Here is a 14,708-nt window from a genome sequence, read left to right as displayed (position 1 = left end):
GTGTTAATGTTTTTCCCTTTAACTTTTTGTTTAAGATACCACCCCTTGGAAATCAATCAGAAGACAGAAACAGACCTACTGATTGATAAATATGTCAAGACAGACATAAACATTTTAATCATTATTGTTTAGTAAAATGCCAAACATTTAGCAATCAAAGCTTCAAACTACTTGATTTTTGTGTATATTTTGATTGTTATGCACCATAACACCGAGGCAAACTCCTTGAATGTGCAAACTAGAGCCCGACCGATATATCAGTCAGCTGATATTGGCCTATCACAGATATATCGGTATCGGCGTATATGTTGTGTAAAATGCACCGATATTTGTTTTTATTTTTTTTAAAGTTATATAGGCAGCATTTTATGCATATTTGATCCTTTTTCTTAATTCAAGTTTAATATATACATACGTATGTTTTTTTTATTTGTTTTTATACTCATAGTAATTTATAATTATTATAACAATTCCCAGTGAAGTTTACTGTTTCAGTGCACTGATGCCATTTTATACAATAAAGGTTAATGTTAAACTGTAAAATATCATTCATTACATAGTTTTGTGTTTGATAACCACATTTAAGGGATCATTGCAAAAAAATGTAAATTTATGTATATATTCTGTATATATAGGATTATTGGCCGATAGATTGATGTTGGAATTTTTTTTACTCCCTAATATCAATATTGGCATCGGCCCCAAAAATCCAGTATCAGTTGGGCTCTAGTGCAAACCTACTTGGCAATAAACCTGTTTCTGATTCTGAAAGCCTTTTTTTAACAAGCACATAAAATAAAAATGAAATAAATATAATAAAAAAGTGAAAACAATTCCTAGTTGTAACCCAAATGCACACAAGTGCTGTATATGCACAAACACTCAGACGTGTTATAGGGTAAACGTCCCTATTAAGCTCACCAAATCCGCTTTTCAGACATTTTTAATATATAATGCTCCAATTTAAGTGAGAACATTTTCATTAAAATGGAAGTCCAATCTCTCATTTGGAGTGTCAATAATTCATTTATACCAACTTCTAAATTCTTTTTTGTTTAATTTGTCAAAATATGTCAAGAGTCTGGTATGGGCTTAATGGGTACCTAATATACCCTTTAAGCCCATGGGTGTTTCAAATAAGCCCACTTCATGATTTGTTGATAAATAAATATATATATTCAAAAATCTTAAGAATACAAATCTGTTCAAATCTGTAATCTCTTAGCTCTCAATAGCTATTTTCATTTTGTCTCCACATCAATCCTACGGCCTGTAAACGGCATTTGAAATAGGCGTGACCAGCCATTTTGCTGTGTTGTCAACACAGAAAAAGCTAAACTTACAACATGTCTTCTTTGGAATGTAGCCAAAAAAGTATTTACGAACAAAATCAAAATTATAGTGGAAATTATTCTCATATACTTCATCTTTCAATATGTGTTGTCATTTTGTCTGTATCTCTATTCTATGGTGTGCTGCTGGCAGATGTGCTGACACCTGAATAGTGGTTGTATTACCACTGAATTATTGACCACCACCACTAATATTATACACAAATACTGCACTCTGCCTTCCTATCTGCCACCATCAGTGGATCACACAGGTAGAGCACACCTCTTTGATGTTTAGAGCTGCAAGGATTAGTCGAATGATCGATTAGTCAATCAATGCAAAAGTAATCAGCAACTACTTTGATAATCAAATAACTACTTCAATCATTTTTTAAGTAAAAATTCCAAACATTTGCTGGTTCCAGCTTCTAAAATGTGATGATTTTATGGTTTTCTTTGTCTTCTGTGATGGTAAAAACATTTTCATAATTTTTTGACATTTTATAAACAAAACAACAAATTGATTAATCAAAAAATATTCATGATAATGAAATTAAATGCTGGTTGCAGCCCTACTGATGTTGACATCTTTATTAGAGCCAAATAAATTGCAGTGCTGTAAACAAACAAAAAGATCCTCTCTAGTTATTTTTAACATATATGGATTGATTAATGATATTCTAATAAGTATATACTTACAATTTTAGAGACACAAGCAATAATATAAGCTTTCACATTTCAAATAAGTTTATGTATTAACAGCCACATAGAAGGACTGAGATGACAGGTGACAAAGAAACAGAAATATCCTACAGAGGGAGGGTGGTAGGCAGGTACTGGGAGCACTGCAGGAGTGACCTGGGTGGGAGGTGTCAGTATTAGCTGCCACAGTGCAGAGATAACAAGTCAACATTCGAGTCAGTGTCTCCTCCTACTAACTGACTTTTCTCTTGACAATGATTTCAGTGCAGCTTCTTCACTCTGAGAGTTCACACAGTAAACACATATTATTACCAGGCTGTCCTGTCTGCATAACAACTAGCTCGGGTATTTAAACACTCCCTAATCCCTAAAATCGGGGTGTTTTAATGCCTAGTGTTAGCAAGCATTCTTAGGAAATAATAACATCGGTTACCACAGGGACAAGCTTAATATTTCCCTCCTTCTATCGAGCAATCTACAGATTAAATAAAGTGGTGAGGCGTGATTCTCGTGTGACTGTACAATTCATCTTGTAGCTGTGTAATAATCATAGTGTCAAATCTCAACCACACGGCCTCTGTATATCTTCTAAACGCCTTTGTTCCCATACCTATTTGGCAGCCAGTGTCAGCTGACAAGTCATACATTATAGCTTAGAGTCAACACTGGTTGAACACTAAAAAGTACTACAGCAATGACAGCATCATAGACCTCAGCAACAGGTTCTCAGGGGCTGACGATTTATCACTCTCATGGTGTGACTGCTGATAATATTTCAACGCTGCAGTAAATGCAGCTGCACTTGATGCACCGAGCTGAAACGTCAGTGGAAGTCACAGTGGGAGAGTCATCCGGAACGGGAATAGGGTCTAATTATCCATTAGACATCTGTTATTTCACATAAGTCAGCTGTAAGGGTGTAAGGACACACGACAATACTAAAGCCAAGACCTCACTGCTGTGGAGGACAGAGCAGCGCAGATGGAACTGGTGGACGGAAAGCCGACTCTAAAGTTATTCATTCCTCTGTAGCAACACTCAAAGTGTAAACATACTGTGTAGATGTAAATAGATTTTGTCAATGGTTAACTGTACATATACATATATCCTATTAATACACACACATAGTTTATTTACACTCAAATTACATTTATATCAACAATGGTATTTATACTTCTATTTATATTCTGCTTTTTTGCACACACAGATGCAAGCACATAGTCCACCCCCACTACACAGAATCTTTGTTACCACCCCTCTCTTTCTTACACTGTTATGTTTGTGTTTATGTTTATTGTTTAATGTTTATTGCTTTTTCTGTTGACAACTGGACCACACTGAATTCCTTGTACTTGCTAATAATTGGCAAATAAATGTGATTCTGATATGTCTCTCTGTCAATTCTATAGAGATCATTGACAATACAAAGTGAATGCCTGCAGAGTAGGGTCCTTTTGTGTTTTACAAGTTTCCTAAAGTTAAACATTATTCAGAATTTAACAGTCCAAGACGTCTCCTGCGGCCACTTCTTACTGCCTGCTGTGAGGAGTAAACCATCACACCACTAGCCTACAAGCTTTAGGACACCTCTAGTACACTGTGTTATGTAAGCAAAGCATAGCTTAATGGGGTTGGGCCAAAATGCCCGAACTTACAGACATCAATTTTGGGCTATAGCAGCACAGCACACGAAGAAACAGCTATTACAGAGGACATACGTTGTTATAAATTAATATCATACTAGGTTTAACGTTGGTAACGTGGGTAATGTCGCATCCACAACTCTAAGGTAAATAAAAACCAAAAGCAAATATCCTCTGACAAAGTTTGCGTCTTGTTCTAAAAGACTTTCAAAAACCGCGTTTAAAGCACGCAAAACCCCCAACAGTCTGATTCTGTGTTAATAACTTTATGTCTTACAGGTAAAAACCATAGACAACTTCCAGCTTTCCTTACCTTCATTCACGTTCCTTCACCTTATCAAAACACAGACCCGCACATTCACACGACTTGTTGCAGCGTCAGAAACACAAACAGAGCTCCCTGGCAGCTCCAACTTTTCAAATCCCAACTCGTTCACAAGAGAGGAGGAGGCACATGCACGCGCAGGCACGCACGCACGCGCGCGCACACACACACACACACACACACACACACACACACACACACACGCACACACACACCCTTGTTCAGTACTTTTTGTTGCACAGTCGTAAATTAAACATGTAGGTCGTTGAGGCGTGCAAGGATGTAGCCTAACTCTGGGGAATAAATGCTATGAATGAATACCGTGTAGGGTCTTCCTGAGGCCATGAGGGGTAAACTGAACTACAAACTACTGTACAGCCGACCCCCCCCCCCCCCCCCCGTTGAAAACTCAATGTCCCACATTTCTTTGCAACTTGATGCAACTCTCGCGAGACTACAGGAACAGCTGACTGTGTGGTGGGTGGTGCGAGCCGAGAGACTGCTATCTATTTCTAACAGTTACAAAGCAGATAGTGTAATAATCGGTAGACTGCGAGTTTAACTTTAATACTGCTTAGGCACTGATAATCATTCACACCATGGCTGAGACGGATCCCAAGTCGGTGCAGGACCTTACAAATGTGGTGAGTCGTGATCGCGACGGCAAGCTAGCGTTAGCTATATTAGCTTAGCTAGCAGTGTGCAATAAGAGTGCTAACGAAGGGAAGCTATCTAGCAAGCTAACGTTAATGTTTCCCCGAGTATAGTGCTTCTGTAACGTTTAATACTTATTTGGCTATACAATAAAAGGAGTAAGTATATATATAAGTATGAGTAAGTAGTATAGCTGCGTAACCTCATGTAATGGTCAGTTGCTCTTGTTACCAAATGACATCACAAAATCACAACCGATGGGACCGCATAGCATTACATAAACAACTTATTGCAGGGCAGTGATGTTTGAGCAGAGACGCTTGCGCTAAGACAACGTTTTCTATTGCTAATTCATTCTCTCCATTATATTGAATAATGGTGTACAGGTTCACTGATAAAAGCTTACATGGCTTTCTATTTATTCTATTGTAACGTTACGACAGGTAGGTGAGGTAATGTTTCTGACAGTTGCCATGGAGATGAACATTTGATGAAGCGTTAAGCTTCCAGACTTTTAGCAATTTACCTGTGATAGTTTATGTTGTTGTCTAAATGATTTTCATGGACTTTTTATTCTTATACATACATTCTGATATTTTTCTATGCACTGTGTATTTATAGAAATTGTCGAATTAAGTTTAGAAAACCTTTTCAAGCGTGGGACGCACAAATATGTATTTTAATGATGTATTTTTGTAGTAGTAAGTGTAAATAGTCTCTTGACATTATAATAGTACTACTTTGAGACTCCATAGCAGCATAAACCAGTTGTAGTCAGTTCAGGTTTTTCCCCTTTCGTAGAGTCATAAAACAGTTAAATCAGTCTGTATACTGTGTGTTTTAAAGGGGAAATGATAAACCATTAACATGGTTACATGGGAACCACTTTGGACCCAACTGTTAGACTGTGAAGCCACGTTTTGTGATGGCAGGCAGAGAATGCTCAAATACATAGCAATGTGTATTTATGGTGCTTTTATTGTTCTGCAGGATATTCTGGTCACAGTGAATTAAAGAATCGTCTCCCGTGGTTACTGAGCTTTTACATTGTTGTCAAGGAAACCGATATTTCTGTTACCATCGTCCTTCTGCCTTTTTAAAAATCATTCATAGACCACAAGCACGGTGCATTAGGGTCACAGTGCGGTTTTTTTCAGTGGCACAGGTATTGTTAATAGTGGACAAGCCACAATATTATAGTGGTATCACTTAAATTCTCTTGTTTCACTTACAGTGCGTCTGTTGTTTATTTCACAGGTCCAGACACTGCTGCAACAGATGCAGGACAAGTTCCAGACCATGTCAGACCAGATCATCGGGAGGAATATCCAAACAATCATTTAAAATGACAGCAATCAATTGTTCATTGATTTAAATGCATTAAGATCCGGAAGAATTGTAATAGTTTAAATCCCTTGCAATAATAGATTGATGTTTCAGTAGGGATTTCTTGCATTCACTCAGCATTTTCCCTCCAGTAGTGACTGACTGACCCAGACATAGTTTACCTCATTTGTGAGATTCCTCATTTTAAGTATGTGCCTTAACTGCTTCTCCACTCGATGAGATGAGCACGCGTATTGATGACTTGGAGAAGAATATTGCTGACCTGATGACCCAGGCTGGTGTTGAAGAGATCGAGGCAACACCGGAAAAGGCTAAAGAGGGTCAAGGCTCATCATGAAGGTGAGACTGAAGCAGCAAATCCATCATCTCTGTATCTTAAGAGTTTCTCCTCACACTCTGCATTTTGCACTGAGGTCTAGGGTTGTGTCTGTATTCCTAATCTTGCGAATATATAGATATCAGAAGATTGACTGTCTTTTGACACTTACAGCATTTATCTAAATGTTGAACATCTATGAAATAATTCCACCATCATTCAGTTTTATATCATCTGCTTAACATCATTTACAGGTGTTTAAGTAGCAAAATGCATGATCACATGTATAAATGCATTCATGTCAAGTCTCTTTACCGGCTTACTGAACGTGAACCTTTTTTTCTGTCTGTCTCACAGGTTCCTAAGAAGCAAGGCGTGAAGTCGGGTCCTATGTTCAGGAGCAGCAGACTTAAATTCTGAAAATGACTTATATTGATTTGGTGTGTCGTTGTGTGATATGCTTTTTTATATATTGAATATTGTGATAAACGGTTACAGTTATGTAATGACTTGAAAATTGGAACGTTATTTGTAAGCTAGAATAGTGCGTTATGCCCTTCAGAGCTTTAAATGCTCTTGTGCAGGAATGCAATTTATGGATTTTGTGCACCGACCTGGAGGTTATTTTGCTTCCATCGTATGTCATAATTAATTCAGTCCCATGAGGGGATGGCTGATGGAGACATTTTTTTGCGCTAGCCTGTGCTGAGTACACCTTGCAGGCAATAGGGCCAGTAAAATCTCCATCCCTACCAACATGGGAAATGGGCACAGTGAACATCTGAAGCCTGCAGTGTTTTACAAAAAGCGGATATTAGAGGTGTGGGATGCATTCCAATTCTAACAGATTTTCTTCTATTAAAGCTATTTAATACAATGCGGTTTGTCATGTATTGCATAATAAATATTTGGCCAGGTGCTGAGTGAATTTTTAAAAATATCATTAACTGAGGTGCTCATAGTGTTCTTCTGTATTTATTTTTTCCAAACCAGAGTAGTATTTTCTAATGCAAATTACCTGGAACATCTCAGTGTTGCATGGATTTTATTTTTTTGGTTTACATTGTTAAATGCATTTGAGCGACAATTTTGTATCACATATTCAGGTCAACTAAAGCTGAGAAATTAGGCATCTGTCATTATGGTCAATTAGATGTTTAATTGAAATCCTGTATATATATGGAATTGGAGGCATTTGCATCAATGTCTACTTAAAAGTAGTATTTAGACAAATTGTAACCACTCTTGTCACTTCACTGCATAGTAGGAACTTTTATTCAAATTAATGGAAACATAAAATTTACAAACAAAATACAAACCAACAGTCCTTTAAAGTGCCAAAAGCATCAAACAGAAATGAACAGCAGTAAACAAAACAACGTGTCACAGGGGCGGAGCTTGATCATATCACATAATCTCATCATGTACAACATCAGTAGCCTATGAACATTTTACAGATGCAACATTACAGTACTGTATGTAATATAAAGACTGAAGAGTTTTGGATGTTTCAGACTAGAACTCAAAGTCTGCCTCTGTCATGTCGATGGCCCAGGCAAACTTGTCCCTTTGGCTCTTGTTGTAGATTTTTTCTACAGGTACCTCAACGTTCTTACACCTAGAAGAAAAAGAGACTTAAACATACTCTGCAAAATAAATATTCAGTTTAACCCAACATTAAATCTTCTAGTATCAAAATCTTAATATCCAGTTACTTCTGGCTTAGCTGGCTGTAAGTAAGTGTGAAAATTATGTAACACTATTACTAACATTTTGGCTCTTACTGATAACAGATATACTGTTGTATTGAAATATGAACAATACAGAACATCCAAGTTAATAGTAACGGTTTTTGCTACTGAAGCAGCAGTAAAACTACAGATAGTGTAATTGCAGAAACTTGAAGGTTTGAAGAATTTTCAAATTCTATATATTATAGTTCAGTTGAAACTAAACTACAGTTTCAGTAAGGAGATATTTCTCCAATAAAATGGTGCAACAGAGGTTTTATATGCAATCATCATTATGTCACTGAATCTACAGATAAGATTTTCTTTGTGTTCTGCATTACCGACAACTATTGTCAGCTAGCTTCCTGCTGTAAAAATCTGTTTTAAAGCCTGACAGGACAAATGGTTGTACTACAAACATTTCTTATATCTCTAATAAAATCATCATAAAATGCGATGTCAGTCAATGATCTGTAAACACATTGCATTGTCTCTCATTATTTTGCAAATGCAGTACTTCTGTCCATTGCAGCTTCTTGTAGAAACAGTGACTCAGTTTTTTACTTAGTGGTGAGTCAATGGTTGGATTGTTTACACATTTTGATCCAGTCCACTGACATGAACCTGTCTCAACAGGTTAGTCATGCAGTGCAGGTTACCATGGTAATACCTTATGTCATATCATGATAATGCAAGTTAACACTAAAATTAGCTGGCTGACTGTGTGCTTTTATGTCGGCCTACAGGTGCATCAGTTTGAGCATAAGTGTGTTTTCAGCTAGGTATCAAGTTTTTTTTTGTATTCACCCACCAAGCCACACTAATGCGTGGATCCAGGTAGTTGAGCTTTGAGGTACCCAGAGCAATCTGTTTGTTTTCCTCTCTGTCAGTTGCCTGGACTTCCATCTTCAGCAGCTGCTCCTCACAGCGCTTCACAGCTGCCTTCTTCCGCTCCACCAGCCTGACAGAAAATATACACAAAAGCAAGTGCAGCACTCAAAATGCCTTTAGTGATAGCATTCCTCTCTGTTATCAGGTGTAGGGCTGACTTACTCAGCACAAGAGCTGTACCCACTGTTTTCATGAATGGTCTTATCAAGGCCACCATGGCTTTTAAAGTTCATGAAGTCAAAATGAACAACAGGGAAGCGACACTTGTACCTTCCACATCCCTGGAATGAGAACGTGTGTCCATGCTTTTGACTGGTACTGTACATGACTGCAACTTCAAGCTTTTACTTTTCCACACAGCTCATTATTCACACTGAAGTAGTTATGTCCGTTGATTGGAGGCGTTTAAACCTGTAGGGTACTTTTCGATGGGTACTTGTGCGTGTTGCTTGTGATTAAGTCTGCACTGAAGAGATCCTTGCATTTTAAGCGTGTTAATCATTTCTCATTGTTTTAATATCTGTAGGTTGCTCTTTTTTTTCTGCACCGTTGTGATACTTACGTCTGCAGCTTGGGGTCTGAGCTGCCTTTGGTCTTGGCGTCCTTCTTGGCCTGTTTCAGCTCTGTCTTGGCAAGAGCCAGCTGCTCCTTTCTAGCATCAATCTTGGTGGAGCACATTAGGACATAGACATTCAAGATTTCATTGAATGTGCTGGAAAAAGATACTAAAATTCTGTTTCTTAAATTCTAGTCCACAGTCCCTGCTAATGTGTTGTAAGGGAAATCCTAATGTGATGAAATACTGTGTCTAATAAGCTAAATCAAGATTATTCACCAACATGTCTGTTCTTACCTTGGCCTGTAGGTTAGCCATGGACTGCTCAAAGGTCTTTGGCGGCGCCCGCTGGTGGTTACAGAGAATTGCAACTGCTCTGTTAGCTCTGTTGTAGGAGAGCAGCTTCTCTGCCACATTGTCAGACTCTTTGGAGGGTGACAGAATAGTAATTTGTATTTAAATAGGAAAATTCCACTGAGAACACGTATCTAACCAGAATCCTGCACAGAAATTTAAAAAGATAAAATCATGCTGGTGTCCCTTGTGTTATTATTGCCAACCCACCATCTGCACCACAAATCACACACAATTACAGGTTGCTACAATTTCATTTCATTATTCAGATCCCCATTAGCTTTATCTATTCTTTCTGGGGTCCACACGACACCCACCACAACCATGTGTCAGCCCACAGACTGGCTCTCAGTGGCTATCCAGAAATGAGAAGAGAGTGTGACACTTCTATCTCTGAATGAGAAACTGTGGCAGAGGCAGCCAATGGGACCCTGATAAGAGGGAGGCAGAGACGCACAGCACTGGGTACAGTGATAATGTACTGCTGCCATGGATGGAAAAGCTGACTGACGCCAGGGTATCTTGAATCAAGCAAACTAAAAATAAAAAATGTCAAAATATCAAAAGTGTGGCATTTTTTTTGATGGGACTCCATGACACAAGCAGCCAGGTAATGAGACGATGATAAGAGCCAGAGTGATAAAAGGCTGCAGTATTAAAACTGCAGGTAACCGTCCAGAATATGAGCCAGAGCCTTAAAAAGCCTGAGTATGGTATACAGCAATGTATGTAAGATTAAGCTGTTTTACAGTATAGTGAGTGTGTGTGTGTGATTACTGTTTGTGAGTTCTTTGAGCTGCTGCTGTAGGGTGATGGAGGCGTTGTATGTCCTGAAGACCTTCGCAGTCAGACCTGGCATTAGGGAACTCAGATGTTTGTTCATCATGGTCGTCTGACACAGGAAGGAAAACAGAAAAGAGGAGGACAAAGAGCGACATATATCCACATGAATGTGGTCTAGAACAAATACAGCGTCTGCACTAAACCATTCAGCCAGCCGAATGAAAGCATGCTCTCTAACCACTAGGTGGCACTATGGCATTGTATGACGGCAGTGTTCAAAGCGTCTGTGATATACCATAACAAATAAAACACATAAAAAACCATCTCTGCCTTCATTATCATCATCATCCATTAAGAGTGGGGAGATTAAAAAAAAAGAGAGCACACAACTATTCCCCCTCTGACATTTCTGCAGGTATTATAACAATCGAGAGCCGTCATAGCCGGTGGTTAGACAGCCATTCGCTCCTGTCGGATGGCTGCAGCTTCAACAGAACAGCAGAGAGATGAAACAGAGTTAACAGTGTAAGGGCACACAAACTGGTGTGAAAGCAAAACAAACACATGCGGCACTGATATGAGGTGCAAACACGTAGACTAGAGAGACAGGTATCGCATGTGTTTCTAAGCATAGATGAAAACACACAGATGTGGGAAAAGAAAAGCCGGGGGAGCTTACCACACTGGCAAAAGATGAAATGATTGTGATGAAGATTACAATAATGATGCGGTTGGTTTAATCAGAGCAGGGTCAGGACCCGGCTGTCTGGGGCCACCGACTCATATGAGTGTGTGTGTGTCTCACTGCGGGAGCCAATTACAAACGGGATGAGGGAGGGTTTACATGTATATATATATATATAAGTATACATGCATGCATGAGCACACAGGTACACACATCTATGCACACACACAGTTGGTGTCGTGCCTGCCTTGTTAATGAGCTACCTAGCTCTGCCCATGCAATGCTAATGAAGGTGTCTGCAAGTCTGAGGGGCGAGTATTGATAGCGCTCTCATACCCCCCCAAACTCCCTTGCTGTGATGTGTTGTGTGCACAAACGTGTCTGTGTTTGTGCATGTCATCTATGTCATGTAAGGCATTACCACAAGTTGTCATTACTGCGGTTCTAATTTCCTATTTATAAACACAGGGGTTTATGTACTGGACTTTCTCATTAACATACTGCAAAGCCAATTTGTGGTGTTGGCGACTAATGCCAGGGAGAAATATTGACTGTTGCCATTCTGAACGAGCTATGATGATCTGTTTTTCACTTTTCACTGGGTCCAATTTGTGTGTTTTCTCTGCATCGGCTCCCTGATAAAACCTGCCTACTAGTAGATGGCAGAAGGGATACAATAGGGAAAAAATAATGAAATGTGTCAAAATAAAGCAGCTCATAGGGACAACACTGCACCGCAGGTAGTAATTTAATTTAGTAGTAATTTGACTTAGATGTAGTTCAGGAAATCCCACTGAGGTTACAGTTAACCTGAAACTGCAGACAGAGTGTATACTGTAGCTATAATGATGTGGACTCTGGAGAGGAGCCTTCCAGATAAACCTGACAAAGCCTGCGTTTTCAGCTCACATCAGACACTCAGACCTTCATATGATGTGTGTGTGCATACTCGGGGAAAAAAAAAAAAAAACATGACCTGGCTGGCTGTGGCTTGTGCAATTAAATATTGAGGAGCACCATCTCTCCCTCCGTCTGAAATGTCATTCAGTACAATGAAATGTTTGCAACACTGAACGCTTACAGATATTGAAAGCTCGGGCCACAACATTCAAAAATGTTTTGTGCACTCTGACGTACGTTATTTCTGCAAAATCAATATAACTGCGTTTCAGTTTGGCATTTTTGTGCAGGTAAGCAGAGATTGTAAGACCCGGACAGAAAGGAATGAAACGCCTCAAAGTTCTTGTGCTGGATTTGAACCCTCTGTTACACATGAGTGCTATGCTTCTTGAGACTTCTGAGCCTGCAGGAACTTCTTTTGACAATATTGAACAATGCAGTGGTTTTCTAATTATAGCATTTTGTTCAGGAGACACACAAATTCATATCCTGTTACCGCATGTTCACACATGTGAATAGCACTGAAACAATTAACACCATCCCCAACAGGCAAACTATTTTGGCGCAAAACGTCACTTAGGCTGTTAATGGAATATGGCTAGGAGTCACTTAACTCTTTCACATTTTGTTTTCCCAGTTATCCACTTTCACCCTTCGTCAATGTCTTCCACCTTCTCTCTCTGTATGCCCAGCTGAGGATAGCAGCACTCTTTACATCTTCTAGCTTTCTTCCACCTCCTCCTCCTCATCTTGGCCTCACCGCAGCTGCCTGGCTGTCACTTATGCCCCTTGCCTTCTCCAACCCTCCATCTTTCCTCCCTCTGTTCCACCTCCTACATTTTTCCAGCCATCGTCCGCCTTCTCCTTCCTAACCTCCTCTCACCTGGACCAGCTGTCACTTCTTTCCTGCCACTCAGTCTACTCCTCCACGAACCACCCCCCCACCCCCCCTCCCTTTGCTCTCTCGGTGGCCTGGCCTTTCCAGGTGTCAATCAGGCCTGCCCACAGCAGCCATTACCATTCCACCTCCAACACACCCTGACATTTCCTGACACACTGGAGGGCAGAGAGCAGAGGCAGCGCACTCCCTCTTTCAATTGCTCCATCTTTGCATTTCACCCCTTCACTCCTGTCCTGTCTTGCATCTTTCTCTTCCTACTTGTCAATCTTTATACGCCAGCAGGTAGCTGACTCTCAGACCTTCTTAGTGCTTTCTTATCTGCATTTCTTTCTCCCTCGATGTTTGATTAAAGCCTTCTCCTCAACGTGACCATTCATCTGTTGCGTTACGTTCCCACCTACAACCCTGTCTCTCTTGGGTGTATGGTAAGGTACTTCTCTGCAATGACAGCACTTAACCCAAGGTCAGCAGGTTGTGAGCTGACAGAACAAGCAGTACCCTGGTTTCCACGACTAGAAACCTGTATACTGAATGACTCTGAATGCATCCTTGATAAGGATCTGTTAGCCTGTGTTACGGTTTCAAATACACAAATAATACTGTTGATAGTCATATTGACATCATACCAGCAACATTACACCTTCACTATCAATTTCTGTATCTGTAGCATATGTCACAGACGTGAAAAAAATATAAAGTGTCACCACTGCAGGTCAGCCAGGGCAGGCAGCCCCTCTGGCGGGGAACGCCAGCGCGGAGAGTCGGTGACATCCTGAGCTTTTCTCAACTCCTGCTCGCTTTCTGTGATATTAGTTCAAACCGGGACTTCCAGACAGAGATTTGATGTTGTTATTTTCCTTATTTGTCATCAGTTTCTCTCCTAACAGTTAAGGTTGGAGGTTTGTTTGTTGGAGTGTGTTTGGCTCGTTTGGGGGAACTTCGTGGAGGGATTTTCTTCACTTGGAGCGGTGACAGTGGGGGCTTAACTGGCAGAACAATCAATATAATCAATAAAAAAAAAAAAACCCATCCGGTGTGAGGAGTGTATGTGGCTCAACCAGACCGCACCATGCCTGACTGAAAAAAAAGCAGCTTTCACCTCACGTATTTTTTATTTTTCACAATTGAGCTCACACTTCTTAACCTTTCTCTGTCTCGACTAAATATAAATGAAATTTCTAATGAGATGATATGAAAGTTTCTATTACTGGTGGCTGTTAGTAGCAGCGCCGCAGCTGCGACGCCGTCTGTGTGGACGCTGCACGCTGGTGAGCCGCAGCGGTTCAGCAACGCACGCGCTGCTCGGGTAGAGGTGAGCAGTGTTTCCCTGGTCTGAGAAACCCAAAGTATCCCTGCAGCGGACTAACCATGTGTACAACTGTTGCATTCTGTGTGGCCTTGACACCTGAAGATAGAGGAAGAGGCTGAGAGGACAGCCAGATTTTTTTTTATGTGTGGAAATTCATCCGCCCAGCATGTTCACTCTCCATTTCCACTCACGCAGTTTCATTTTTATCTGCCAGAGTCCATCCCTTCTCTCTTTTGAAAGTCCTCTCTGCTTTCAGTCTCCCCGCTTCCAATATTCTTCCC

General features: G+C 40.1%; 3 protein-coding genes across 5 annotated transcripts in view; 1 reads left to right on the top strand and 2 right to left on the bottom strand.

The window, feature by feature from the left end:
* The window catches only part of si:dkey-246g23.2 (solute carrier family 66 member 2), a 55,806-nt gene extending 51,643 nt beyond the window's left edge, over positions 1-4,163 (bottom strand). Inside the window, exon 1 of one of the 2 annotated variants that reach the window (XM_044357357.1) lies at positions 3,990-4,163. The gene's annotated coding sequence lies outside the window, so the exon portion shown is untranslated. The remainder of the gene's footprint in view (positions 1-3,989) is intronic. The other variant, XM_044357356.1, reaches the window with a different exon arrangement.
* A 280-nt stretch (positions 4,164-4,443) lies between these two features.
* Positions 4,444-7,258, top strand: hsbp1b (heat shock factor binding protein 1b). Its single transcript, XM_044357360.1, has 4 exons — positions 4,444-4,645; positions 5,913-5,979; positions 6,215-6,341; positions 6,676-7,258. The coding sequence occupies exons 1-3, from the start codon at positions 4,601-4,603 to the stop codon at positions 6,337-6,339; spliced, it is 237 nt and encodes a 78-aa protein (XP_044213295.1). The 5' UTR covers positions 4,444-4,600; the 3' UTR covers positions 6,340-6,341; positions 6,676-7,258.
* The window catches only part of zgc:173742 (DNA topoisomerase I, mitochondrial), a 27,826-nt gene continuing 20,136 nt past the window's right edge, over positions 7,019-14,708 (bottom strand). For both annotated transcript variants that reach the window (XM_044357354.1, XM_044357355.1), the window contains exons 16-20: positions 10,627-10,741; positions 9,793-9,920; positions 9,502-9,602; positions 8,860-9,009; positions 7,019-7,936 (exon numbers count right to left, since the gene is read on the bottom strand). In XM_044357354.1, the coding sequence (XP_044213289.1) occupies positions 7,834-7,936; positions 8,860-9,009; positions 9,502-9,602; positions 9,793-9,920; positions 10,627-10,741 (597 nt within the window). In that variant the 3' untranslated portion in view covers positions 7,019-7,833. The remainder of the gene's footprint in view (positions 7,937-8,859; positions 9,010-9,501; positions 9,603-9,792; positions 9,921-10,626; positions 10,742-14,708) is intronic.

The sequence above is a fragment of the Thunnus albacares genome, chromosome 7, assembly GCF_914725855.1.
Source record: "Thunnus albacares chromosome 7, fThuAlb1.1, whole genome shotgun sequence".
NCBI classification, from domain to species: domain Eukaryota; kingdom Metazoa; phylum Chordata; class Actinopteri; order Scombriformes; family Scombridae; genus Thunnus; species Thunnus albacares.
Note: the sequence above shows the minus strand (reverse complement) of the source record. Positions and strands in the feature narration are given on the sequence as shown.

Excerpts from the sequence above, each read along its gene's own strand:
- hsbp1b (XM_044357360.1), top strand. The coding sequence starts at position 4,601 with ATGGCTGAGACGGATCCCAAGTCGGTGCAGGACCTTACAAATGTG. Across the intron at positions 4,646-5,912 it reads TGCAGGACCTTACAAATGTG|GTCCAGACACTGCTGCAACA; the intron begins GTGAGTCGTGAT and ends TTTATTTCACAG. Across the intron at positions 5,980-6,214 it reads AGACCAGATCATCGGGAGGA|TCGATGAGATGAGCACGCGT; the intron begins ATATCCAAACAA and ends CTGCTTCTCCAC.